Consider the following 27876-nt stretch of genomic DNA (forward strand, 5'->3'; position numbering starts at 1 on the left):
CAAGCTAGATTGGGGTGCATGGCTAGCTTCTGTCTGAAGGATTCATCATATATAAGCCATGCCATGCCCCCAAAATTTCTATAGGCCTCTAAAATGGAATCCAAATGTTGAAAGAGGCCTGAACATAGGTTAGGGAATTTCTCTCCAAGAACTGCAGCATAGATAGAGAATGCCTGGAGCCAATTATTGAACGATTTTGTATAAGAATATTTCTTTTTATCCTCCTGCTCGTCTCTCTTCTCGTATCTATGCTGCTGATCTCTGACAGAAGGCAATAATGAAAAGATGTCAACATAATCCTGATTCCAAATCTGCTCTTTAAGAGAAGAGCTCAGATGGAATCCAAGCGGTGACACCTCACATGTAAGGGACTCCTTTAAAAACACCTCAGGCAAACCCGGTTTATGTATAATATTAACCTTATCTGCAACACATTGTGAAGCAGGTGAATTGAGAGTTTTAGAAGGAGACCCTTTGGAAAGATAATCAATAACAGTATCCCTTACAATAGCTTTTAAATCAAAAGAGGGGACAGATAGAGGCAAATTTAAAATCTCACCCCTATCCGTTTGGTCCTGGTCCAATGGAGCAGAAGCACTCAAGCCCATGTTAGAGGGCGAATGCTGCTGCGGGGGGAAATCCTCCATTTCATCTGAGCCGGGTGATCCAGATCTCCAGGCCGCCGCTGCAGCGCCAGCGGCACTTGTTCTTCTTACTGATGCACTTCTAGGCAGATGCGCTCCAGGTGCTGGAACTCCCTGGGCCCTCGCACCTCTTTTATGGGTGTGAGGGCTAGATGGATCCTTGCCAACGTCGCCGCCGCCCGCCACAGCTGTACAGCTTCCTCGGCTAACTGCGGCAGAGGAGGCGGCCGAAGATGACGTCGGCAGCGTTGCTTTATGGCCGCCGACAAGCTCTCGCACTGGGCTGCGAGAATTCGGCTGCGGCGGCTTCCTGTTCCTGTTCCTGGCACCGCGGTTCCTGTCAGACGCTCTCAAAGATGGCGGCGGTGATCGGGATCTCTTCTGCTGGCGGTTCCTCACGGAGCTGCGAGATGCTTGCTGAGGTGCTGGGGACACAAGAGGGGCAGCGGGAGAGAGCGGAGGCCGAGGGTCACCAGCTGCAAGAACCTCCGGACCGGAGGTAGGTAATATAGCAGGTTTTAAAGCCAAGCAGCTCTGTAACCACTCGGCGCCACCCTCCTCTTCAGCCCTCCTCATCAGCTGTTCCATCAATGCTTCCATCTTCAGTCTTCCTATCTTCAAATCTTCTTGTGGTCGACTGATGACAGGACCCAGGAAACAGCTGGTTATATAAACAAATTTCTTCCCTCACAAAACTTGTTAGCCAATCAGGATGCCGCAAAATTGCGGGAAGAACACAGAAAATGAACCTGTAAAAACTGGTTAGAACCTGCTCGTGCCTCGCACAGCTGACTGAGAGAAAACATATTAACCCTTTATTGTTTACCACCTTAAAACACCATTACCTTTATAAAACTGGGGTTGTATCAAACCATCAAATATAAAAATTGGGGGCTGTGTTCTCATGCGACCCCCCTAAGATAAACTCAGGGGAGGGCGTTCAGGAGCACGATGCCAGAGAGCCATGAAGCAACAGGAGGGCGGCATCGCATAAAGATGGGAGGCGCCGGACTCGGACCTGCGACAACCCTCGGACCGGACCGCCCCCCCTTCCCCGGGTGAGTATAATAAAACTTTGTTTTCTTATCTTTCAGGACTGGTTTTTTCTTTACAGCATTATACAACGCTGTATATCAGCCACGAATGGCGGTGGCCGCATCTTATATCGGCCAAAACTGCTGACAGGTTTACTTTAAGTACAAATTGTAAATCTTATACCATTCACTCAAATCCAGAAATGCTTTTCCTCCCTCCCAAGAGCTCGTATACATGACTGTAATATAGTTTCTTGTGGAGGCACAGATATATTAAAAGAACATCTATAGAAATCTGAAGGTAATCATTATTTCTATCACAGATTCTATGCGAATCCATAAAAGAATGACTGCATGCTCTGTACCAAACCATACTATAAAAGAAGCAGAACCTCATCAAAACCCATGTCAGAAAAATAAATAATGATAAGGGCTCTGTAGGCCACCCTACAAATTCAATGCACATGGCAGTGCCATCTGAACAGGGGTGGACCATGACAATGAAGGGAACCTGTGCTGAACATATGACAGTCCTCCATTACGCCACGCCTGTTTATATAAAAAATACATGCGTCAATACTGTACACCTGCTCCATATACATAGCACATACACCCATATATAACATACACACATATACATAACACATATACACGGACATTTTTGTGGTGCACTTGTTAAAATGGGCAGAAAATGTTTATATCTATCTATCTATCTATCTATCTATCTATCTATCTATATATATATATATATATATATATATATATATATATAAACAAAACAATTCAGATGCAGTTGAAGTTCAGACTTTCAGCTTTCATTTGAGGGCATCCACATTAAAATTGGATGAAGGGTTTAGGAGTTTCAGCTCCTTAACATGTGCCACCCTGTTTTTAAAGGGACCAAAAATAATTGGACAGATTCAATAATTTTAAATAAAATGTTCATTTTTAGTACTTGGTTGAAAACCCTTTGTTGGCAATGACTGCCTGAAGTCTTGAACTCATGGACATCACCAGACGCTGTGTTTCCTCCTTTTTGATGCTCTGCCAGGCCTTCACTGCGGTGGTTTTCAGTTGCTGTTTGCTTGTGGGCCTTTCTGTCTGAAGTTTAGTCTTTAACAAGTGAAATGCATGCTCAATTGGGTTGAGATCAGGTGACTGACTTGGCCATTCAAGAATATTCTACTTCTTTGCTTTAATAAACTCCTGGGTTGCTTTGGCTTTATGTTTTGGGTCATTATCCATCTGTAGTATGAAGCAACGACCAATCAGTTTGGCTGCATTTGGCTGGATCTGAGCACACAGTATGTCTCTGAATACCTCAGAATTAATTCGTCTGCTTCTGTCCTGTGTCACATCATCAATAAACACTAGTGACCCAGTGCCACTGGCAGCCATGCATGCCCAAGCCATCACACTGCCTCCGCCGTGTTTTACAGATGATGTGGTATGCTTTGGATCATGAGCTGTACCACGCCTTCGCCATACTTTTCTCTTTCCATCATTCTGGTAGAGGTTGATCTTGGTTTCATCTGTCCAAAGAATGTTCTTCCAGAACTGTGCTGGCTTTTTAGATTTTTTTTTAGCAAAGTCCAGTCTAGCCTTTTTATTCTTGATGCTTATGAGTGGCTTGCACCATGCAGTGAACCCTCTGTATTTACTTTCATGCAGTCTTCTCTTTATGGTAGATTTGGATATTGATACGCCGACCTCCTGGAGAGTGTTGTTTACTTGGTTGGCTGTTGTGAAGGGGTTTCTCTTCACCATGGAGATTATTCTGCCATCATCCACCACTGTTGTCTTCCGTGGGCGCCCAAGTCTTTTTGCATTGATGAGTTCACCAGTGCTTTCTTTCTTTCTCAGGATGTACCAAACTGTAGATTGTGCCACTCCTAATATTGTAGCAATTTCTCGGATGAGTTTTTTCTGTTTTCGCAGCTTTAGGATGGCTTGTTTCACCTGCATGGAGAGCTCCTTTGACCGCATGTTTACTTCACAGCAAAACCTTCCAAATGCAAGCACCGCACCTCAAATCATCTCCAGGCCTTTTATCTGCTTAATTGAGAATGACATAACGAAGGGATTGCCCACAACTGTCCATGAAATAACCTTGGAGTCAAATGTCCAATTACTTTTGGTCCCTTTAAAAACAGGGTTTCACATGTTAAGGAGCTGAAGCTCCTAAACCCTTCATCCAATTTTAATGTGGATACCCTCAAATGAAAGCTGAAAGTCTGAACTTCAACTGCATCTGAATTGTTTTGCTTAAAATTCATTGTGGTAATGTCTATAACCAAAATTAGAAAAATGTTGTCTCTGTCCAAATATATATGGACCTAACTGTATGCACACATACATTTCAGTATATGTAACATGATGTAAAAATATGTGATTATTAGTTGATGTTGCAATATACGGTAATAGAAACACTGAAGAGTTTGTAATTTTTCAGTAACACTGAAGAGTTTGTATGTTCTCTCCATGTTTTCGTGGGTTTCCTCCCACACTCCACAGACATAGTAGGGAATCTAGATTGTGAGCCCCAGTGGGGACAGGGATGATAATGTCTGTAAATGCTGTGGAATTAATGGTGTTATACTATATAAGTGAGTAAAACAAATAAATGAGAAAACATACATATTTGACTCTCTCTCCAGGTTTTTTTTATTGTAGACCTTCACCTCTATGTCCCTGTACAATATGTCTATAACAAAATATCATTTGGATCCTTAGGATATGAGCATATGTTAAGTATTTGCTGTAAACATTTCTACGCCAAAAACATGTCTCTTAGCAGGAAAAACACTGCGCAAAGCATGTGTTTTCGCATGCATTTTTTATGCTTCCCTCCCCCAGTCATTAACATGGGTAAAACATGCTGAAAATCACAAGGGTGAACACAACCTTAAATATAGTAATTTTTCATCCATAACAGTGCAGCTTGTGGCTCTCTGCTGATCTTACTGCTCCTGAGTCCGAGTCCCAGGTAAGGCCAGCAAGTGAGAAAATACAAATAAAATGTTTAAAACTTACAAGTGCTTCTCACTAAATTAGAATATCATGAAAAAGTTTATTTCACTTCTTCAATACAAAAAGTGAAACTTGAAGAACTGAAATAAAATACGGTAACTTTCTGATGATACTCTAATTTAGTGAGAAGCACCTGTAGTAGAGCCATCTACTGAGTGCAGTCCGATATCTGGAGGAAGGCTGCTCTCCATTGTACTGTGTCTTTGGAAGAGAAGAGGTCGGTGAACTGGGACTGCTTTCAGGCAGTAGGTCCGTAGATGAAACAAAGCCCACAGCAGCTGGGCCTCCCTTCCTCAAGGACCCCTTGTACAGCGATGCACATACTTGTGGTCTTTTCTGCCTTGCATCTGGATGAGCACCAGGTAAAACACATGAATTGGCTTATAAATGCAAATAATCAATATTAATCTGGCAACACAAAGGTAAGAGTGCAACACACAACCATTAACAATAACTATGAGCCAGAAGGACAAAAACATAACCGCGGTGGGGCTGGGGGGTCCCAACCATGTGACAGTCTACCGCTAAGCTCAGGGATGTAAAATAGCATCACTGTCTAACTGCACAAGATAAGGAAAGTAAAGCGATGACATTTCATCCACACTCGCGAGATCAGGTTAAACAACACCGTTAATTACAAGATCTCTAAATTATTAACGGCATCTGACATATGCAGCTCCTCCTATACAAGCCCTAAACTTCTTGATCACAAATGTAAAGCTGCTTGTTTCCCCCCCATCCTGGTAAAAATTTGCTTATTTCTGTTAATCCAAATATCATTTTCCTTTCCCATTATCGGGAGCGGATGCTTAAAAAAATGACCACCCGGAACAATGTTAACCCTCTCTGGGGATCTTCAGCAGGGATGAGATATTTATCTCTTTTTGTACTGTCGTGTCTGTGGCCGTTTGGGAAATTATTTTGGCGGCCACCCAACTCTCGCTCCTACGATTCAACAGTGCCAAGTGAGAAAATAAAATGACAGCGCTGTATCTTAACGGAATACACAGGCAGTTCATTTTAATGGTAGATTTATTTTATTGGCACATTTAAAAGAGATCTAAGAGAACGTTGGTAGGGAAAATTGGGCGATGATTTATAAGTTTATGCCAATTTCTAATTGGGGAAACTGTAAGGAATGTTTCACTTGAAACACTCGTTCTTTAGAATAATTGTGTACGCGCATCACACTGAGCAAACGCTACACTGCGGAGCAATGGAGAGACGCTAATCACATTGCACCAAAAGACACCTAGCAAGTAAATGAGCAACATGTAGGCTACTTTCACACATCAGGTTTTGCCGTCAGGTACAATCTGGCAAGTTTTGAATAAAACGGATCCAGGTGTTTTTGTCCGCCGGATCCGTTTTTTTCTCATAGAGTTGTATTAGTGCCGGATTGTGCCTGATGGCCACACGTTTCATCCAGTTTTTCCGGATACGTCAAAAAAGCTGGTTCCGGCGGACGGAGAACACGTACAGAAAACGTACATTTTTTCTGTCCGGCGAAAAAACGCCCAGCGACGTTTCCAGCGATAAACGATGAAACTGAGATGTGAAAAGATGAATCCGGCCGCCGCAAATCAATCTCTCGCTCTTTTTTTCCCCAGGAACAGGAAGTCCAAAATCTATCCCAGGGTTAATTAAAAAAAAAAAAAAAAACGGATCCAGAAAAAAAAACAAATCCGTTACATCAGTTATGCACAATTTGCAACGGATTTGTTTTTTTGAAAATTCGCCGGATCCTGCCTGGCGGCAAAAAACTGATGTGTGAAAGTAGCCTACCACTGCTAACCTGTATTATTAGTGCTGACATAGGCGCACAGCAAACTCCTATCGTCCCAAGGTAAAGCTCACACAAACACGGGCCAGTAACAGTCTGCAGATCTGTAGGCTTGTTCACACTGGGCACACCTCTCAGGGACACATATCATGTGCAGCTCTACAGGGACACATAGGGGAGCTGGGCCTCATATCACATGTGCATATATACATGTACATATCACATGGGCCACATATCACATGTGCAGATATACATGTACATATCACATGGGCCACATATCACATGTGCATATATACATGTACATATCACATGGGCCTCATATCACATGTGCATATATACATGTACATATCACATGGGCCTCATATCACATGTGCAGATATACATGTACATATCGCATGGGCCTCATATCACATGGGCCTCATATCACATGTGCAGATATACATGTACATATCACATGGGCCTCATATCACATGTGCAGATATACATGTACATATCACATGGGCCTCATATCCCATGTGCAGATATACATGTACATATCACATGGGCCTCATATCACATGTGCAGATATACATGTACATATCACATGGGCCACATATCACATGTGCATATATACATGTACATATCACATGGGCCTCATATCACATGTGCATATATACATGTACATATCACATGGGCCTCATATCACATGTGCATATATACATGTACATATCACATGGGCCTCATATCACATGTGCAGATATACATGTACATATCACATGGGCCACATATCACATGTGCATATATACATGTACATATCACATGGGCCTCATATCACATGTGCATATATACATGTACATATCACATGGGCCTCATATCACATGTGAAGATATACATGTACATATCACATGGGCCTCATATCACATGTACAGATATACATGTACATATCACATGGGCCACATATCACATGTGCAGATATACATGTACATATCACATGTGCATATATACATGTACATATCACATGGGCCTCATATCACATGTGCATATATACATGTACATATCACATGGGCCTCATATCACATGTGCAGATATACATGTACATATCACATGGGCCTCATATCACATGTGCAGATATACATGTACATATCACATGGGCCTCATATCACATGTGCATATATACATGTACATATCACATGGGCCACATATCACATGTGCATATATACATGTACATATCACATGGGCCTCATATCACATGTGCAGATATACATGTACATATCACATAGGCCACATATCACATGTGCATATATACATGTACATATCACATGGGCCTCATATCACGTGCAGATATACATGTACATATCACATGGGCCACATATCACATGTGCAGATATACATGTACATATCACATGGGCCTCATATCACATCTATATATATAATTGTCTAAGGGTTTTTCCATCTGTGTCTGTCTGTCTTGGAAATCCCGCGTCTCTGATTGGTCGAGGCCGCCAGGCCTCGACCAATCAGCGAAGGGCACAACATGGCGACGATGATGTCATAATGGAAATCCCGCGTCTCTGATTGGTCAAGGCCGCCAGGCCTCGACCAATCAGCGACGGGCACAGTATCGACGTAGATGTCATAATGGTTGCCATGGCGACGATGATGTCATAAAGGTTGCCTCGACCAATCAGCGACGGGCACAGTCTGCCGCGAATTCTGGAATCATCATTGTCCATATACTACGGGGACATGCATATTCTAGAATACCCGATGCGTTAGAATCGGGCCACAGTCTAGTGTGCATATATACATGTACATATCACATGGGCCTCATATCACATGTGCAGATATACATGTCCATATCACATGGGCCACATATCACATGTGCAGATATACATGTACATATCACATGGGCCTCATATCACATGTGCAGATATACATGTACATATCACATGGGCCTCATATCACATGTGCAGATATACATGTACATATCACATGGGCCACATATCACATGTGCATATATACATGTACATATCACATGTGCATATATACATGTACATATCACATGGGCCTCATATCAAATGTGCATATATACATGTACATATCACATGGGCCTCATCACATGTGCAGATATACATGTACATATCACATGGGCCTCATATCACATGTGCATATATACATGTACATATCACATGGGCCTCATATCACATGTGCAGATATACATGTACATATCACATGGGTCTCATATCACGTGTGCAGATATACATGTACATATCACATGGGCCTCATATCACATGTGCAGATATACATGTACATATCACATAGGCCACATATCACATGTGCAGCTCTACAGGGACACATAGGGGAGCTGGGCCTCGTATCACATGTGCATATATACATGTACATATCACATGGGCCTCATATCACATGTGCAGATATACATGTACATATCACATGGGCCTCATATCACATGTGCATATATACATGTACATATCACATGGGCCTCATATCACATGTGCAGATATACATGTACATATCACATGGGTCTCATATCACGCGTGCAGATATACATGTACATATCACATGGGCCTCATATCACATGTGCAGATATACATGTACATATCACATAGGCCACATATCACATGTGCAGCTCTACAGGGACACATAGGGGAGCTGGGCCTCGTATCACATGTGCATATATACATGTACATATCACATGGGCCTCATATCACATGTGCAGATATACATGTACATATCACATGGGCCACATATCACATGCGCATATATACATGTACATATCACATGGGCCTCGTATCACATGTGCATATATACATGTACATATCACATGGGCCTCATATCACATGTGCATATATACATGTACATATCACATGGGCCTTATATCACATGTGCATATATACATGTACATATCACATGTGCAGATATACATGTACATATCACATGGGCCACATATCACATGTGCAGATATACATGTACATATCACATGGGCCTCATATCACATGTGCAGATATACATGTACATATCACATGGGCCACATATCACATGTGCAGCTCTACAGGGACACATAGCGGAGGTGGGCCTCATAAGATTGATGATGATAGCATAGCTTTGTAGCATTGCTGCTTGTCATCAGTAAGTGCCTATGTGTGCTTTATTTTCACTATTTGCTCAGTAGATGCTTTATGGTTTAGTTTTCTGAAAGCATGGTCTGTCCTGGGACTAAAACTCTAAAGGGTATCTTCTTCTTTATAGGCATATTGTACTGGTAAACAGAGTTACATTGCTTATACCTGTATATTAGGTCTAAGATAATTGTTGATTTTTTGCCCCCCAAATGACAAAAAAACTTTATAATAATCACCATTTTAATATGCCTTTAAAAATAAACATCACAAATCATTAAAGCACCACTCCAGAGTTTTCTTTTTTATTTCACCACTGGAGTGGTAACACCAATAAATTTACAATGCTACAATGCCCCTAGTATTATACTGACCAGCTGGAGTTTTCTGCTCTTTTCAGGACCGCTCCGGTTCTGCTTCGCCATCTTGTGACCAGACCATCTGACCGGAAGGTAGAGGTAACGGTCACAAGCTCTCAATTAAAGTCGACATTCTAGCTCTCATAGACTCACATTAAGAAGTGACCTCCAGCTCGCCCAGCACACACTGGAGCAATCAGGCAAATCACAAACTGCCGAAGACCAGAACGGTGCAGAGAACAGAAAATGAGGGCCGCTGATAGGTATATTACTACAGGCAACATACATTAGTGATAGCACTCCAGCAGTGAAATAAAAAATAAAAAAGAACACATTGGAGTGGTGCTTTAAATACATTTAAGTGTTAGAAGTGTACCAACCTGTACAATACATTCACCATATTTATTGATAACAGTTACGGCTTATAAAAAAAAATGGTATGATTGATCTGTTTTCCCTTTCTCCATTTAACCCATAACAAAAGCTAATACAAAACGCATACATGCATGTTTGGCGAAAGGTTCCTTGAGGAGCCGACTCCACAGCCCTGAAAACAATACCTCACCTAATGAAGCTTACATAAAAATAAGAATATTAAGGCCTGACTATTAATGTAGAAAGACAACAAAAACCTTCTAGTAGTGTGAACAAGTGCATCACAAAAATGGAGTCTATGCATGTGCTATGTGTGCAGGTTTGTGCTATGCTTAGGTGTGAATATGTGTGTAGTTTATTAGCATGTGTGCATTTTGTGTGTGTTCTGCATATGTCTGTGCCTTAGGCCTCATTCAGACATCTGGTCTTCACGTTGGAGTTTTATCCATTTTTTTCACAGACACACATACGCATTGTCATCTGTGGGTTTGCTCACATATTTTTTTTGTGGACTATCTATATTTTAACTAAACAGTGGATCAAAAGTCACCTCTACAAGTCTATAGATCCAAGAAAATCACAGCCGGCCCAATAATGCTGAATGAGGCCTACTGTGAATATGCAGGTAAATGTAGACCCAGGAGAATGGCAGCGAGGGCCCCAGACACACATCCGCTGCCCTGTACTGTCACGGCTAGGTGCTACTTAGCAAAACTGAAACTAGCCTACTCTCACCCACAAAGTGAACAAGAATAGGGCAGAAATTGGAAACTTTGATGTCACAGGTATCAGTATAATGATTCATTATTGGTCATACTGTATGAAAAAAATCTTTGTGCACCCACAATCCGCTAACCAGAAGAATAAGGACCTTCTCATCAAACAGGAATAAGGCAAATATGTATGCCATATAGTTAGAAAATATAAAACTCATTTCTGTGTACCGGTAGCATCATGAAAGCGCTGCAATGACACTGGTCGATGGGAATACTCCTTTAAAGAATGAAACCTGAATAATACATGAGAGTACACAGAATCTCTGAATAAAGATCAGTCCCGCTTGGGATGGTGGGTGCGAAGGAAAGACCAGCGATGCCTGTCAAGCAGCGCATTTACCACCTATTGTACACACATACAGGACCCCTTATCTTGCCACAGTGTAGTGTTCAAATATGCAATCACCGAGGGAAAAATTAACTTGAATTAATTAGGAAATACAAATATTAGCCAGGAGGAACAGCAGACGAGCCTCGAAACATGTTAGTTTTTTAATATAAAATACGGTATATACAAAAGCCTCAAAGCCAGCTTATCCAGAGATAATATCCCAGATCAGCCAGAGGAGGAACAGATAGAATCAGAGATAGTTCATTATTAAATGCAGCCCGTCTATACAAAAGGCCCCAGGGCCTGTACTGATACGGAGCCTAATTCAGAGGAGCTTATATGTTCAACATCAAATATATTAAAGAGCGACTGAAGCCTGGAGGACGAGCAGGACAGGCAGATCCTGGCAGATGGATCGCATACGTACCAATCCCCACAGCGTGCCTGGAGGACACCAAGCAGAGGCAGCCATATTGAGCCAGAAGATCCTCTCTCATCACGGAGTCCTTCAGGCTTACTAATGAATTGCCTAAACATCTACAAAGCTTTATAGGCAGCAGGCAGAGGTGACATGTCCACTGGGACTCCAAACAAATCAGTAAACGCATCAGGCAGCTGTATTCTTCAAACACCCCATATACCCCTTCAAATCAGCAATTGCAGAACGTGATCGCTGCAGTCAAATACTGGGCTCAGTGGTCACATGCACATAACATAGGCATCACCACTGAGCTCAGTGATCACTATAGTTGTGACATCACATCTGCAGCCTGTCAACCAAGACTGTGGACACTTCAGCTTTATAGGCTCTGCAAAGAAAGATGAGCCACAGATGACTTGTTTCAAGCATGTGATGCTCGTTCAATCTAACCTGTGGCAAGTAACAGGTGTGGGCAATATCAAAATCACACCTGAAATCAGGTAAAAAAAAAAAAAGAAAGGGGAGAAGTTGATTCAGTCTTTGCATTGTGTGCCAAACTAAGCATGGCACCAGAGAAAAATTATTGAAAGGTTGCAACGCAGGGTAGTCCAGGTGCTGGATAAGCAACCCCAATTAAGTTTTAACACTAGAACTACTGATGGAGTCATTTTGACTCCTTTCGTTTTTTATTTCTCTTCTGTGACTACATTTTTCAGAATTCCGGCTTGAAACTCGGTGACTTTTCCTCAAATATGATGTGAAAAAAGATTTTGTGAGAATAAATAATTTTGGTAAAAAATGTGCGCGTTTTTTTCAAAATTTACCAAGAACTACTGAAGGGAGTCATTTTGACTCCCTACTATATTTTGAGGTCCTTTTGTCACTAAATGTTGCTATAAAGTTTTGTGCATAATTTTTTCACTCTGTCTTATTTACCCTGATGTTCATATAGATGTAGTTCAATTTACATGTCAACTTTTCACATTTTCCTTGTGTTTTACCTGCTTGTATTACTGTGTAATGCTGAACAAAATAGCTTGTTTACTCTAGGCTCTTATCGTATGCTAATGAAGGGTGGTGTTTTTCTAAGGTCCTAGCAGGAGACAGTATTCTGGATAGTAACTTTACTTTCAGTTCAGCTGAAGAGACAAAGAGAACAGACGCAGACATACGAGCTCTGAAGACTCATACAGGTATGAATTGTTATGAAATAGTTTAGCTGTCTGTCAACTGATTCAGCCCACCTACTTTTGAAGGTGGCAGAACAGTTATTATTTCTTTTAGTTTTCATTTCATTTCTATTTTTCAGCAGGGAACTATATAGAATTATGGAATTTGTGAGGAATATGGAGAGAAGACGTTTGATAAAGCCTCAGGATATTCTGGCTACTTTGCAATCCATACCGGAGGATGAATCGGAATCCGAATTGCAGGAACATGTATTTGATTCTGACAGTGATGAAGATTTCATTCCTCAGAACATATCAAGTGAATCTGAAGACTCAGAAGGAACAAATCCAGAAGGTAAGTAGTTATGTGTATTTATTTGTTCTTCCACACACTGAGTTAGGGCCTGTGCACACTAGCAGAATTCTGGCTGAATAGCCATCTGGATATTCTTGCCGCAATACAGGCCATACCTGCCCGCTCATGCCTGAAGCTCCGCTCCGAACCCCGGGCTGGAGCCGCTGTCAGGGACAGAGCAGCGCTTGCTTACGCGCGAGCGCGGCTCCGTCCCAGACAGCGGCTCCAGCCCGGGGTTCGGAGCGGAGCTTCAGGTATGAAACTCCGCTCTGTACCTGAGCGGGCAGGTACGGGCCGGATTGTGGTGAGAATATCCGGTCGGATATTCCGCCGCTAATCCAGCCAGTGTGCACGGACCCTTACAAAACAAAAATTCTAAATATTCATCAACTTTTTTCCAGATATTCCAAGCACATCAACTGGGGATCGGGCTCATGCAGTTATGTTGCCTCGTGACCATCCTCCTGGTCGTGGACAGAAAAAATCAGCAAAACGTCCCAGAAATGAAAGAACAACAGATAACGATGGCGGCGAAGGTAATGCAACAACAAACACCAGAGAAGGCGAATCTGAAGGAATACTAGTTTCAGCGGATGGTATTCAATGGAAACCTGTTGAAATTGGACAACACTTGCCTGGTAGGCGTGACAGCCAAAATATTCTTCGAGAAGCACCTGGCCCTACAGGATACGCCAGAAGAAATATCATTATCGATAGTCCTTTGAGCGCATGGCGTTTATTTTTTGATTCATATATATTGACACATATAAAGAACTGTACGCTTGCAGAAGCATGCAGGAACAATAATTTACAGTTTACTCTATCTGATGAGGAGCTAGATGCATTCATTGCGATATTCTATGCTCGTGGAATATCTGGCACGAACCGTCACTCGATTAGCAGTATTTGGTGTAATGACTGGGGAATACCGTTTTGCAAAGCGACAATGTCTAGGGACCGCTTTGTTGAAATTATGAGGTTTCTCAGATTTGATGAGAAATCTACTTGATCGGAGAGACTGCAAACGGACAAGTTTGCTCTATTTTCTACTGTGTGGGACAGGTTTATTGCAAATTGTATTGCGTGTTACAAACCTGGCCCATACATAACGGTGGATGAGCAACTTTTCCCAAGCAAAACTAGGTGTCCATTCACGCAGTACATGCCTTCCAAACCAGATAAATATGGCCACAAATATTGGCTAGCTGTTGATAAGGAGAGCAAATATCTGGCAAATGGCTTCCCTTATCTAGGCAAAGATGACACACGCCGTGCTGAGGACCGTTTAGCTGACCATGTGGTAATGAAGTTATTGGACCCGTTTTTGAAAAAAGGTCGCAATGTTACAACCGATAATTATTTTACTTCAGTAAAATTAGCTAAACAGCTAAAAAGCAAAGGAACAACCATCGTGGGAACATTGAATAAGATAAGGCGAGAAGTGCCTAAAGAAATAAAATCCATGAAAGAGGAATTGTACAACACTAAAGTGTTTAGAAATGAAGACAATTTTACACTTACAGTATATCAAGGAAAGCCCAACAAAAATGTTGTCATTTTGAGTTCCGTCCATCCAGATGTTGTTGTTGCGTCTGATTCCGCTAAAAAAAACTCCAGAAACGGTAAAGTTTTACAATGGAACAAAATATGGAGGAGATGTAGTGGATCAGATGGCACGAAAATATACCACACGAACATCCACAAGGAGATGGCCTGTTCATGCATTTGAAAATGCCTTAGACTTTGCGGGTATAAATGCATGTATAATATTCAAGGAGATTACCCACCAGAGAGTTGAGTGGTCCTTATGTCACAGATAGGGAAAAGGGTTCCACGTCCCAAGTTTCTACATGTTCAGAAGTGATGGTTCAAGCAAAATTTTGCCAGATCAAAGAAAAGTGCAAGAAAAATAGATCTGTCGGCAATTGTAAGACTTGTGGTAAGTCTTTGTGTGGGCAATGTACTGCCATAAATCAAAGGCAATGCCTAAAATGCGAAACACCAAATGTTTAGAAGGTGAATTCTGCGCCATATTTTCATTTTTATGCTCCTCCACCTACATTTTCTCTGCTTTTTGTTCTTCAGTTGTTGTTTATATGTGTGCACTTGAATAAAAAAAAAGTTTGAAAAACGTCTATTATATTATTGTTATTTTCTGTAGAAAAATAAGAAAAGCAGAAAAAAAAACAATCAAAAGCATTACTGTTGGATCTGACAATAATAATACATTACAAAAAATATAATTATTAATAAATAACCACAAATGAAACTCTAAAAATAAACGAAAACAAGCAAGGAGTCAAAATGACTCCTTTCAGTAGTTCTAGGCGGGGTCACGAGTCCAGTAGTCCTAGTGTTAAAGAAACTAGATGGTGGCCCGCTTCTAACGCATCGGGTATTCTAGAATATGCATGCCCACGTAGTATATTGGCCAGACACGTAGTATATTGCCCAGCGACGTAGTATATTGCCCAGCCACGTAATATATAGCCCAGCCACGTAGTATATAGCCCAGCCACGTAGTATATAGCCCAGCCACGTAGTATATAGCCCAGCCACGTAGTATATAGAACAGCCACGTAGTATATAGCCCAGCCACATAGTATATAGCCCAGCCACGTAGTATATTGCCCAGCCATGTAGTATATAGCCTAGCCACGTAGTATATTGCCCAGCCACGTAGTATATTGCCCAGTGACGTAGTATATTGCCCAGCCACGTAGTATATTGCCCAGTGACGTAGTATATTGCCCAGCCACGTAGTATATTGCCCAGCCACATAGTATATTGCCCAGTGACGTAGTATATTGCCCAGCCACGTAGTATATTGCCCAGTGACGTAGTGTATTGCCCAGCCATGTAGTATATTGCCCAGTGACGTAGTATACAGCACAGAGCCACGTAGTATATTGCCCAGTGACATAGTATATTGCCCAGCCACGTAGTATATAGCCCAGCTACGTAGTATATTGCCCAGTGACGTAGTATATTGCCCAGTGACGTAGTATATTGCACAGTGACGTAGTATATTGCACAGTGACGTAGTATATTGCACAGCGACGTAGTATACAGCACAGAGCCACGTAGTATATTGCCCAGTGACGTAGTATATTGCACAGCGACGTAGTATATTGCCTAGCTACGTAGTAGATTGCCCAGCCATGTATGTCACAGGTTAAAAAATAAAAAATAAATATACTCACCTTCCGATCCGAGGGCCCCTTGTAGTTCTAACATACTCACCATACTTGTAATTCTGTCGCCTGTGCGCGGTACAGGCGGCAGCTTCCGGTCCCAGGGTGTGATGACGTCGCGGTCACATGACCATGACGTCATGGCAGGTCCTGCTCGTGCAGGGCCTGTGATGACGTCGCGGTCACATGACCGTGACGTCATGGAAGGTCCTTCTGCCATACGATTCTTGCTACCGGAACCTGCCGCTTGCACAGAGCGGTTACCGGAGGGTGGCGAGGAGCAGGAAAGGCGGCGGAATGTGAGTATATAATTATTTTTTATTTTTTAATCATTTTTAACATTAGATCCTTTTACTATTGACCCTGCATAGGCAGCGTCAATAGTAAAAACGTGAGAATAAATGGATGAATGGAGGGCACCGCAAAAAACAGAAAACAGAGGGTTCACTGTGGGCTTGTAAATTAGCACAGGAAAAGAGAGAGAAAAAGATCATGCCCATATAGATAGGAACACCTCTATATGAATAATGATGTAAAAAAGTTTTTTATTGAACTGACACAGACCTCAAAATACGCACACATAGTAAAAACGTGGTCACACAGGGTTAATAGCGGCGGTAAAGGAGTGAGTTACCCGCGGCATTACGCGGTCCGTTACCGCTGGCATTAACCCTGTGTGAGCCGTGACTGCAGGGAGTATGGAGCGGCCGCCCGGCACTGACTGCAGGAGAGAAGGGAGGGACTAATCGGACTGTGGCCATCGCTGATTGGTCGTGGCAGCCATGACAGGCAGCTGGCGAGACCAATCAGCAAATGAATAACCGTGACGGAAGTTGCCGACAGAAGGACAGACAGAAAGACGGAAGTACCCCTTAGCCAATTATATATATAGATTCAACCTTTCCTGCAGGCTCAGGGTGCATCAATATCAGAATGGAGCTATCCGTCGATATTTGAATGAATGCTATGGCAGGAGACCCAGGAGGACCTCATTACTGACACAGACCTAAAAAAGCTAGTCTGCAGTTTGCTTGTGCAGCAATAACGGCATCTATACATTTTCAGTAATTGCTGATTAGTCCTGCATATCAGTTTAGGGGAATTTTAACTCATTCCTCCCTAAAAACGGCTTTTCGCTTGTAATGTTGGTGGATTTTCTTCTATGTACCGTACTCAGGTCCTTACACAACATTTCTACAGGATTAACATGAGAAATTTGACACTCTTAAGCTTTAACTTTTTTCTCCTTTTTTAAACATTCTTTTGCAGAATGGCTTGAATGACCCACGTTGTCCTGAGATTCAGCTCACAGACAGATGTCCTGACATTTTCCTTTAGAATTTAGAGATAAAATTCAGAATTCATTGTTCCATCACTGATGGCAAGCTGTCCTGGCCCAGATGCAGCAAAGCGGGCCCAAACCATCATAGTAACACCATCGTGTTTCCCAGATGGTATGAGGATTTTATCCTGCAGTTCACTGTTTTTGTCTCCAAACCAGTTCTCAGTTAAACTAAAAAGCTCTCTTTTGGTATCATCCGCCTACATTATTCCAATGCCCAGGGGATCTTTAGCGAATTGCAGATGGTCAGCAATTTTTTTATATCTTTTAATAAAAAGCAGTGGATGTCTCCTTGCAATCCTGCCATGCGCATCATTACTGTTCAGTGTCCTCCTGATGGCTAATGTGAGAGAGGCCTTTAGTTGCTAAGAAGTTACCTTGGGTAGCTTTGTAACCTCAGGCTATAATATGCTTTGCTCTTGGAGTGATTTTTGTTTATCGACCACTCCTGAAAAGTGTATTAATGGTCTTAAATTTGTACACAATCTAACTTTGAATTGGTGGAATCCAAACTCTTTAGAGCTGGTTTTGTAACCATTTCCATCATGATGAGCATTCACAACTTGTTTTACGAGGTCCTCAGAAACCTCCTTTGATCATGCCACGATAACATTTTTATTTAAAGAACAGGAATCTATTAAACCAGTCGCCCATTCGTACTGGATTGTCATCCCACTGATTGAAAACACCAGACTCTTAATTTAAAATTATCTGTTAACCCTTTAACCCCTGGAGCTATTTTCATTTTTGCATTTTCGTTTTTTTGCTCCCCTTCTTCCCAGAGCCATAACTCTTTTTAGGTCAATATGGCCATGTGAGGGCTTGATTATTTGCGGGACGAGTTGTACTTTTGAACGACAGCATTGGTTTTTAACATATCATATACTGGAAAATGGGAAAAAAATTCCAAGTGAGGCAAAATTGCAAAAAAAAGTGGAATTCCACAATTGTTTTTTGTTTGGATTTTTTACTATGTTCACTAAATTCTTATGCTTCTCCAAGGTCATAAAGAGTTCTTAGATGCCAAACATGTCTAGGTTCTTTATTATTTAAGTGGTGAAAAAAATTCCAAAGTTTGTTAAAAAAAAATTTTTAAATAAATAAATGATGCCATTTTCCGATACCCGTAGTGTCTCCATTTTTCATGATCTGGGGTTGGTTGAGGGCTGATTTTTTGAGTGCCGAACTGACGTTTTTCATGATACCATTTTGGTGCAGATATGATCTTTTGATAGCCCGTTTTTTCTCGTTACACCATTTAGCAATCAGAGTCATCTTTTTTTTTATATTGATAGATCGGGCAGTTCTGAAAGCGGTGATACCAAATATGTAAATGTTTGATTTTTTTTTTATTGTTTTATTTTGAATGGGGCGAAAGAGAGGTGATTTGAACTTTTATATATTTTTTATATAGTTTTAAAAACATTTTTTTTTTAACTTTTGGCATGCTTCAATAGTCTCCAAGGGAGTCTAGAAGCTGCCATAACCCGATCGGCTCTGCTACATACAAGCAATGATCAAATCGTCTGTATGTAGCAGAATTGTTCTCCACCGACGGAGCCCACATCAAAGGGAGGGAGTCCGACATCGGCGTACTATTACGCCCGATGTCGGAAAGGGGCTAATCCTAAGGGCACAGGCAGACGACCGCATAAAGCAGACAAATGCTATCGGTGGTTTTGACAGATAGCAGTCGTACCCATGTTATGCTAGGCGACTATCCAAGGAGAAAAAAAACAGCATGCACGATTTGCTTCCGAGAATCACCCATTCAAGTCTGTGTGTCCGTGAAAAAAATCAGACCACACTCCAATTAGACTAGAATAAATTAATCCATCTTTAATCAGCACTGACGTAGTACACTATCATCCAACTAGGCCTTTTTGTATCCCTATCCTGTGTGATCTGACCTCCTAACCCTACAAACTACAGGCATAAAATGGCGTTCCTTGGTCGGCACCTACAGTATGTTTTATTCTGTCTGTCATAGCCTGCCTGATTGGCTGTGCTACACCATGTGATCGGATTGCTGCAGGGTATTATGAGAATGCCCTTGATGCCGCACCTGAGAGTGCAGTGTGCTGCATGTGTAAAATGATGCTGGATTTTATTTTTCTACAATACTGGCAAAAAGAATTGCAGATTGATTGTTGCTGAGATCTCGCACTGCTCAGCACAAGCTGCAGCTATCAATCAGGCTGGGGGACAGAGACTGAATACACATGGACTCGGGACATTTCATTCTATAGCTGGACTGTAAAAATCCTAATAAATTCAGCAATTTATTACTAGGATTTTTAAAGTCATTCTGACATAGTAAAGTAAGTGCACCAGGGCTCAAATCTATTTAAGAATGTTAAACTGTATCGCAAAAATCTAGTGGTTGTACTGCTGTTGAGGGCCAAACCAAAACTTAATCCTGCTCAACACGATTATATTATTAATATGTTATTAAAGGGCTTGTCTACTACTCGGACAACCACTTCTGAATCCTTAGGTTTCCTCCCAGTAAAATAATAACACTAATATTCATCTCCGATGCCAGCACTGGCTCTCCCAAGGATTGTGTGACATTGTTATGTCAGGAGATCACTGTGGACAATCAGTGCTGGCTTTACTCTCCCCTCCTTCAGACAAATCAAGACATCTGGAGGAAATTATAGAGCAGCTGCAGCTCTTACTTCCTCCGGATGTCATTTAAGTCCGTAGGCTAGGAGAGGAGAGTGAAGCCAGCGCTGATTGGCTGCAGGGATCACATGACAATGCCAGGCAATCCCTAGAAGAGCCAGCGCCGACACTGCTGGAACGGCTCCGGCGATAAATATAAGTGGGTCTTTTTTTACTTGGGGGAAACATAGGGATTGTCTGAAAAGTGGACAACCCCTTTCATTACTGATATTGTTATATTCAATTAATATTGCGCAGAATTAAGTATGTAGACTCCCGCTACTGCAAACACGTTCATACATATTATAATGGGGCTTATCTGCAGCACGTAGTCTTACCAGTAGCAGATAATAGGAACCATATACCGTAATTTACTGCTTTTTATAAAGTCTGAAAAGACCCAGCAAATCCGGCTCCTGTTACTCAGCCTGCAGTATAATAAATGTAGATGTACCTGTGATCCTTACTACGTTCTCTCCCATGGTCGCTACCACGATCTCGGTCTCTGGCATAGTCCTCGTCTGCCTTTATCTGATTCTTTCACAATCCTGCCCTTTTTTCACTCCTCACACTGTGTTTGCTGCCATCCTCGCTTGTTTCTCCAATGTTGTGTGCGCACCTGACCTGCTTATACGTGTCAGGTCTTTGTAGGTCAAGTATATACCGCGATAAGGCTGTGTTTACACTTTACAGTCATATTGCATTTCTGTGAAATACAGCTTGACAAACAGCTGACTTATTGAAATTGTGTCAAGTATGAGTTATGGGTGAGAAAATAAATCTGACTTTATTATATTAATATGTACATTAAATGGCCACATCCCTTTTATTCTTCTATCACTTTATGTAAAATCCAAGAGAAAGCTACGATTATTATTATATTCACAGCGGTATCCCAGCATGCTCCTCTGCTTAATTTTATATCAGATTTAAAGACTAGTAGCAACAGTGACACCTACAGGTCATCACAAGAAATTAAAACCTTCTTAACTTGTAGGTTTTTTACAAAATCTATGCAAGCAGAAAAGAAAAAAAATCTGTAGAGCACTATATAACTAGTATCATATAACAAATTATTAGAAACCCTGAAAACTATTGCATTAGACTGGGTTAGTAATGAAATGTACTCACAGTGCAAGTCTATACTGCCCAGTTTAGACCATCGTGGACAGACAATACATGACTGTTCATTCTCTCCTCCTTTTTGCAGGAATATAATGCTAGATATACAGTGCCTTGCGAAAGTATTCGGCCCCCTGGAACTTTTCAACCTTTTCCCACATATCATGCTTCAAGCATAAAGATACCAAATGTAAATTTTTGGTGAAGAATCAACAAGTGGAACACAATTGTGAATTTGAATGAAATTTATTGATTATTTAACATTTTTGTGGAAATTCAAAACCTGAAAAGTGGGGCGTGCAATATTATTCGGCCCCTTTACTTTCAATGCAGCAAACTCACTCCAGAAGTCCACTGTGGATCTCTGAATGATCCAATGTTGTCCTAAATGCCTCATGATGATAAATATCATCAATTTATATTTGGTATCTTTATGTTTGAAGCATGATATGTGGGAAAAGGTTGAAAAGTTCTCCTCTCTCATCTCTGTATATCGTCCTACATGTGCCCTCCGTTCTACAAACGACCTAAGACTAACATCCCCTGTAATCCGAACCTCACACCTCCGTCTCCAAGACTTCTCTCGTGCTGCGCCAGCTCTCTGGAATGCACTTCCCCAGACGATCAGACTGATACCTAGCCCCGACCTATTCAAGCGCGCTTTAAAAACCCATCTCTTCAAACAAACCTACCACATCAACTACTCAGTAAACTAACTTTGCCCTGTTCCCTCCTTCCAAATATTACTCTGAATCTGCACCCTACTATTCATCTGTCTCCACACCCTCCATGCACATGATAACTGCACTTGATACTTGACTATTGCACTTAAACACACGGGCTGATGACCGGATCATGCAGCTTTGTATGAAAATCCCTGTGTTTTATAATTGCCAGACCTGAAATAACAAGCACTTTTCACCTATTGTGTCCCCCCCCATTTCCTTGTACCGTATTTTCTGGTGTATAAGACGACTGGGTGTATAAGGCGACCCCCAACTTTTCCATATAAAATATGGAGTTTGGGATATACCCGCCATATAAGACGGGGGTCATCTTATACGCCCAGTCATCTTATACGGCGTGTGGTTCCCAGGGTCTGGAGGAGAGGAGACTCTCCTTCAGACCCTGGGATCCATATTCATGTGAAAAATAAAGAATAAAAATAAAAAATATGTATATACTCAACCCTCCGAGAAGCCTGGCTGTCACTGCTGCAAGCGTCTGCCTCCGTTCCTAAGAATTGCAGAGGGTGAAGGACCTTCGATGACGTCACGGTCTTGTGATTGGTCCGTGACTGCTCACGTGACCGGTCACCTGTGTGCAGAATCACAGCGATTCTGCACAAAGAAGTGACATGCTGCGGGTTGTAAACCGCTGCGTGTCTACGCGGTTTTTCCCGCAGCATGTGCACAGCGGTTTGCGGTTTCCATAGGGTTTACATGTTAATATACACGCAATGGAAACTGCTGCGGACCCGCAGCATCAAAATCACCGCGGATCCGCGGTAAAAACTGAAGTGTGAACATGGCCTTAAAGGGAACCTGTCACCTGAATTTGGTGGGACCAGTTTTGGGTCATATGGGCGGGGTTTTTGAGTGTTTGATTCACCCTTTCCTTACCCGCTGGCTGCATGCTGGCCGCAATATTGAATTGAAGTTCATTCTCTGTCCTCCGGAGTACACGCCAGCGCAAGGCAATCTTGCCTTACACAGGCGTGTACTCTGGAGGACAGAGAATGAACTTCAATTCAATATTGCGGCCAGCATGCAGCCAGCGGGTAAGGAAAGGGTGAATCAAACACCCGAAAACCCCGCCCATATGACCCAAAACTGGTCCCGCCAAATTCAGGTGACAGGTTCCCTTTAAGCGAGATTTGGATACAAAATGATTTCCAAAACTTTAACCCCTTCATGACCCAGCCTATTTTGACCTTAATGACCTGGCCGGTTTTTGCAATTCTGACCAGTGTCCCTTTATGAGGTAATAACTCAGGAACACTTCAACGGATCCTAGCGGTTCTGAGACTGTTTTTTCGTGACATATTGGGCTTCATGTTAGTAGTAAATTTAGGTCGATAATTTCTGAGTTTATTTGTGAAAAAAAACGGAAATTTTGCAAAAAATTTGAAAATTTCGCAATTTTCACATTTTGAATTTTTATTCCGTTAAACCAGAGAGCTATGTGACACAAAATAGTTAATAAATAACATTTCCCACATGTCTACTTTACATCAGCACAATTTTGGAAACAAGGGTTAAAAATTGACCAGTGATTTCCCATTTTTACAACAAAATTTACAAAACCATTTTTTTTAGGGACCACCTCACATTTGAAGTCAGTTTGAGGGTTCTATATGGCTGAAAATACCCAAAAGTGACACCATTCTAAAAACTGCACCCCTCAGGGTGCTCAAAACCACATTCAAGAAGTTTATTAACCCTTCAGGTGTTTCACAGCAGCAGAAGCAACATGGAAAGAAAAAATGAACATTTAACTTTTTAGTCACAAAAATGATCTTTTAGCAACAATTTTTTTATTTTCCCAAGGGTAAAAGGAGAAACTGGACCACGAACGTTGTTGTCCAATTTGTACTGAGTACGCTAATACCTCATATGTGGGGGTAAACCACTGTTTGGGCGCACGGCAGGGCTCGGAAGGGAAGGAGCGCCATTTGACTTTTTGAATGAAAAATTATCTCCATTGTTAGCGGACACCATGTCGCGTTTGGAAAGCCCCTGTGTGCCTAAACATTGGCGCTCCCCCACAAGTGACCCCATTTTGGAAACTAGACCCCCCAAGGAACTTATCTAGAAGCATAGTGAGCACTTTAAACTCTCGGGTGCTTCACAAATTGATACGTAAAAATGAAAAAGTACTTTTTTTCACACAAAATTTCTTTTACCTCAATTTTTTCATTTTCACATGGGCAACAGGATAAAATGGATCCTAAAATTTGTTGGGCAATTTCTCCTGGGTACGCAGATACCTCATATGTGGGGGTAAACCACTGTTTGGGTGCACGGCAAGGCTCGGAAGGGAAGGCGCACCATTTGACTTTTTGAATGAAAAATTAGCTCCAATCGTTAGCGGACACCATGTCGCGTTTGGAGAGCCCCTGTGTGCCTAAACATTCGAGCTCCCCTACAAGTGACCCCATTTTGGAAACTAGACCCCCCAAGGAACTTATCTAGATGCATAGTGAGCACTTTAAACCCCCAGGTGCTTCTCAGAAGTTTATAACGCAGAGCCGTGAAAATAAAAAATAATTTTTCTTTCCTCAAAAATGATTTTTAGCACGGAATTTTTTATTTTCCCAAGGGTAACAGGAGAAATTGGACCCCAAATGTTGTTGTCCAGTTTGTCCTGAGTACGATGATACCCCATGTGTGGGGGTAAACCACTGTTTGGGCGCACGGCAGGGCTCGGAAGGGAAGGCACGCCATTTGGCTTTTTGAATGGAAAATTAGCTCCAATCATTAGCGGACACCATGTCGCGTTTGGAGAGCCCCTGTGTGCTTAAACATTGGAGCTCCCCCACAAGTGACCCCATTTTGGAAACTAGACCTCCCAAGGAACTAATCTAGATGTGTGGTGAGCACTTTGAACCTCCAAGTGCTACACAGAAGTTTATAACGCAGAGCCATGAAAATAAAAAATAATTTTTCTTTTCTCAAAAATAATTTTTTAGCCCACAATTTTTTATTTTCCCAAGGGTAACAGGAGAAATTGGACCCCAAAAGTTGTTGTCCAGTTTCTCCTGAGTACGCTGATACCCCATTTGTGGGGGTAAACCACTGTTTGGGCACACGTCGGGGTTCGGAAGGGAAGTAGTGACGTTTTGAAATGCAGACGTTGATGGAATGCTCTGCAGGCGTCACGTTGCGTTTGCAGAGCCCCTGATGTGCCTAAACAGTAGAAACTCCCCACAAGTGACCCCATTTTGGAAACTAGAACCCCAAGGGAACTTATCTAGATGTGTGGTGAGCACTTTGAACCCCCAAGTGCTTCGCAGAAGTTTATACCGCAGAGCCGTGAAAATAATAAATGTGTTTTCTTTCCTCAAAAATATTTTTTTAGCCCAGAATTTTTTAATTTTCCAAAGGGTAACAGGAGAAATTTGACCCCAAGAGTTGTTGTCCAGTTTCTCCTGAGTACGCTGATACCCCATATGCCGGAGTTCGGAAGGGAAGTAGTGACGTTTTGGAATGCAGACTTTGATGGAATGGTATGCGGGCATCATGTTACGTTTGCAGAGCCCCTGATGTGCCTAAACAGTAGAAACCCCCCACAAGTGACCCCATTTTTGAAACTAGACCCCAAGGAACTTATCTAGATATGTGGTGAGCACTTTGAACCCCCAAGTGCTTCACAGAAGTTTACAACGCAGAGCCGTGAAAATAAAAAATCATTTTTCTTTCCTCAAAAATGATGTTTTAGCAAGCAATTTTTTATTTTCACAAGAGTAACAGGAGAAATTGGACCCCAATAGTTGTTGCCCAGTTTGTCCTGAGCACAGTGATACCCCATATGTGGGGGTAAACCACTGTTTGGGCACAAGTCGGGGCTCGGAAGGGAAGTAGTGACGTTTTGAAATGCAGACTTTGATGGAGTGGTCTGCAGGTGTCACATTCCATTTGCAGAGCCCCTGATGTGCCTAAACAGTAGAAACCCACCACAAGTGACCCCATTTTGGAAACTAGACCCCCCCCAAGGAACTTATCTAGGTGTGTAGTGAGCACTTAGAACCCCCAAGTGCTTCATAGAAGTTTACAACGCAGAGCCGTGAAAATAAAAAATAATTTTTCATTCCTCAAAAATTATGTTTTAGCAAGCAATTTTTTATTTTCGCAAGAGTAACAGGAGAAATTGGACCCCAATAATTGTTGCCCAGTTTGTCCTGAGTATGCTGGTACCCCATATGTGGGGGTACACCACTGTTTGGGCGCACGGCGGGGCTCGGAAGGGAGGGAGCACCATTTGACTTTTTGAACGCAAGATTGGCTGGAATCAATGGTGGCGCCATGTTGCGTTTGAAGACCCCTGATGTGCCTAAACAGTGGAAACCCCTCAATTCTAACTCCAACACTAACCCCAACACACCCCAAACCCTAATCCCAACTCTAGATATAACCCTAATCCCAACACACCCCTAACCACAACCCTAACCCAACACACCCCTAACCCCAATCCCAACCCTAATCCCAACCCTAACCACAACCCTAACCCCAACAAACCCCTAACCCTAACCACAAGCCTAATCTTAACCCTATTTCCAACCCTAGCCCTAATTCCAACCCTAACCCTAAGGCTATGTGCCCACATTGCGGATTCGTGTGAGATTTTTCAGCACCATTTTTTAAAAATCCGCAGGTAAAAGGCACTGCGTTTTACCTGCGCATTTACCGCGGATTTCCAGTGTTTTTTGTGCAGATATCACCTGCGGATTCCTATTGAGGAGCAGGTGTAAAACGGAATCCGCACAAAGAATTGACATGCTGCGGAAAATACAACACAGCGTTTCCGCGCGGTATTTTCCGCACCATGGGCACAGCGGATTTGGTTTTCAGTAGGTTTACATGGTACTGTAAACCTGATGGAAAACTGCTACGAATCCGCAGAGGCCAATCCGCTGCGGATCCACAGCCAAATCCGCACCATGTGTGCACATAGTCTAATCTAACCCTAACTCTAGTTCTAACCCTAATTCTAACCCTAACCCTAGCCCTAACCCTAACCTTAGTGGGGGAAGAAAAAAATATATATATTTTCTTTATTTTTATTATTGTCCCTACCTATGGGGGTGATAAAGGGGGGGTACATTTACAATTTTTTTTAAATTTGATCACTGTGATAGGTTTTATCACAGTGATCAAAATGTACCTGGAACGAATCTGCCGGCCGGAAGATGGAAGGCGCCCATGAAGAAGATGGACGGACACCGCGAGGCTCGGTAAGTATGAGGGGGGGGAGATCGGAGCACGGGGGGATCGGAGCACGGGGGGGGTGGATCGAAGCACGGGGGGAGCGGACAGGAGGACAGGGGAGCGGACAGGAGGACGGAGGGGAGCGGACCACAGTACGGGGCAGAAAGGAGGACTGGGGAGGCAATCGGTGGCGGCAGATTAGGTTTTCCAGCCATGGCCGATGATATTGCA

The 27876-nt window shown here is 42.3% G+C and overlaps 2 protein-coding genes across 5 annotated transcripts in view; one reads left to right on the plus strand and one right to left on the minus strand.

Moving 5' to 3' along the window:
* Positions 1 to 27876, minus strand: part of SGMS1 (sphingomyelin synthase 1) — a 339516-nt gene that overhangs the window by 255036 nt on the left and 56604 nt on the right. Inside the window, exon 1 of one of the 4 annotated variants that reach the window (XM_077258887.1) lies at positions 21051 to 21173. The exons of the other annotated variants lie outside the window; for them this stretch is intronic. The gene's annotated coding sequence lies outside the window, so the exon portion shown is untranslated. Of the gene's footprint in view, positions 1 to 21050; positions 21174 to 27876 lie in introns of those variants that run through there. 4 annotated transcript variants of the gene reach the window in all.
* LOC143768440 (uncharacterized) lies at positions 13013 to 15520 on the plus strand. The gene is made up of 3 exons (XM_077257113.1): positions 13013 to 13062; positions 13179 to 13393; positions 13795 to 15520. Exons 2-3 carry the CDS (start codon positions 13198 to 13200, stop codon positions 14400 to 14402), a joined length of 804 nt encoding a protein of 267 aa, XP_077113228.1. The 5' UTR covers positions 13013 to 13062; positions 13179 to 13197; the 3' UTR covers positions 14403 to 15520.

Source organism: Ranitomeya variabilis, chromosome 4 (assembly GCF_051348905.1).
Source record: "Ranitomeya variabilis isolate aRanVar5 chromosome 4, aRanVar5.hap1, whole genome shotgun sequence".
Lineage (NCBI taxonomy): Eukaryota > Metazoa > Chordata > Amphibia > Anura > Dendrobatidae > Ranitomeya > Ranitomeya variabilis.

Coding starts and splice junctions, on each gene's coding strand:
- LOC143768440 (XM_077257113.1), top strand. CDS start 13,198: ATGGAATTTGTGAGGAATATGGAGAGAAGACGTTTGATAAAGCCTCAG. Junction 13,394..13,794: donor AGAAGGAACAAATCCAGAAG/GTAAGTAGTTAT, acceptor ACTTTTTTCCAG/ATATTCCAAGCACATCAACT.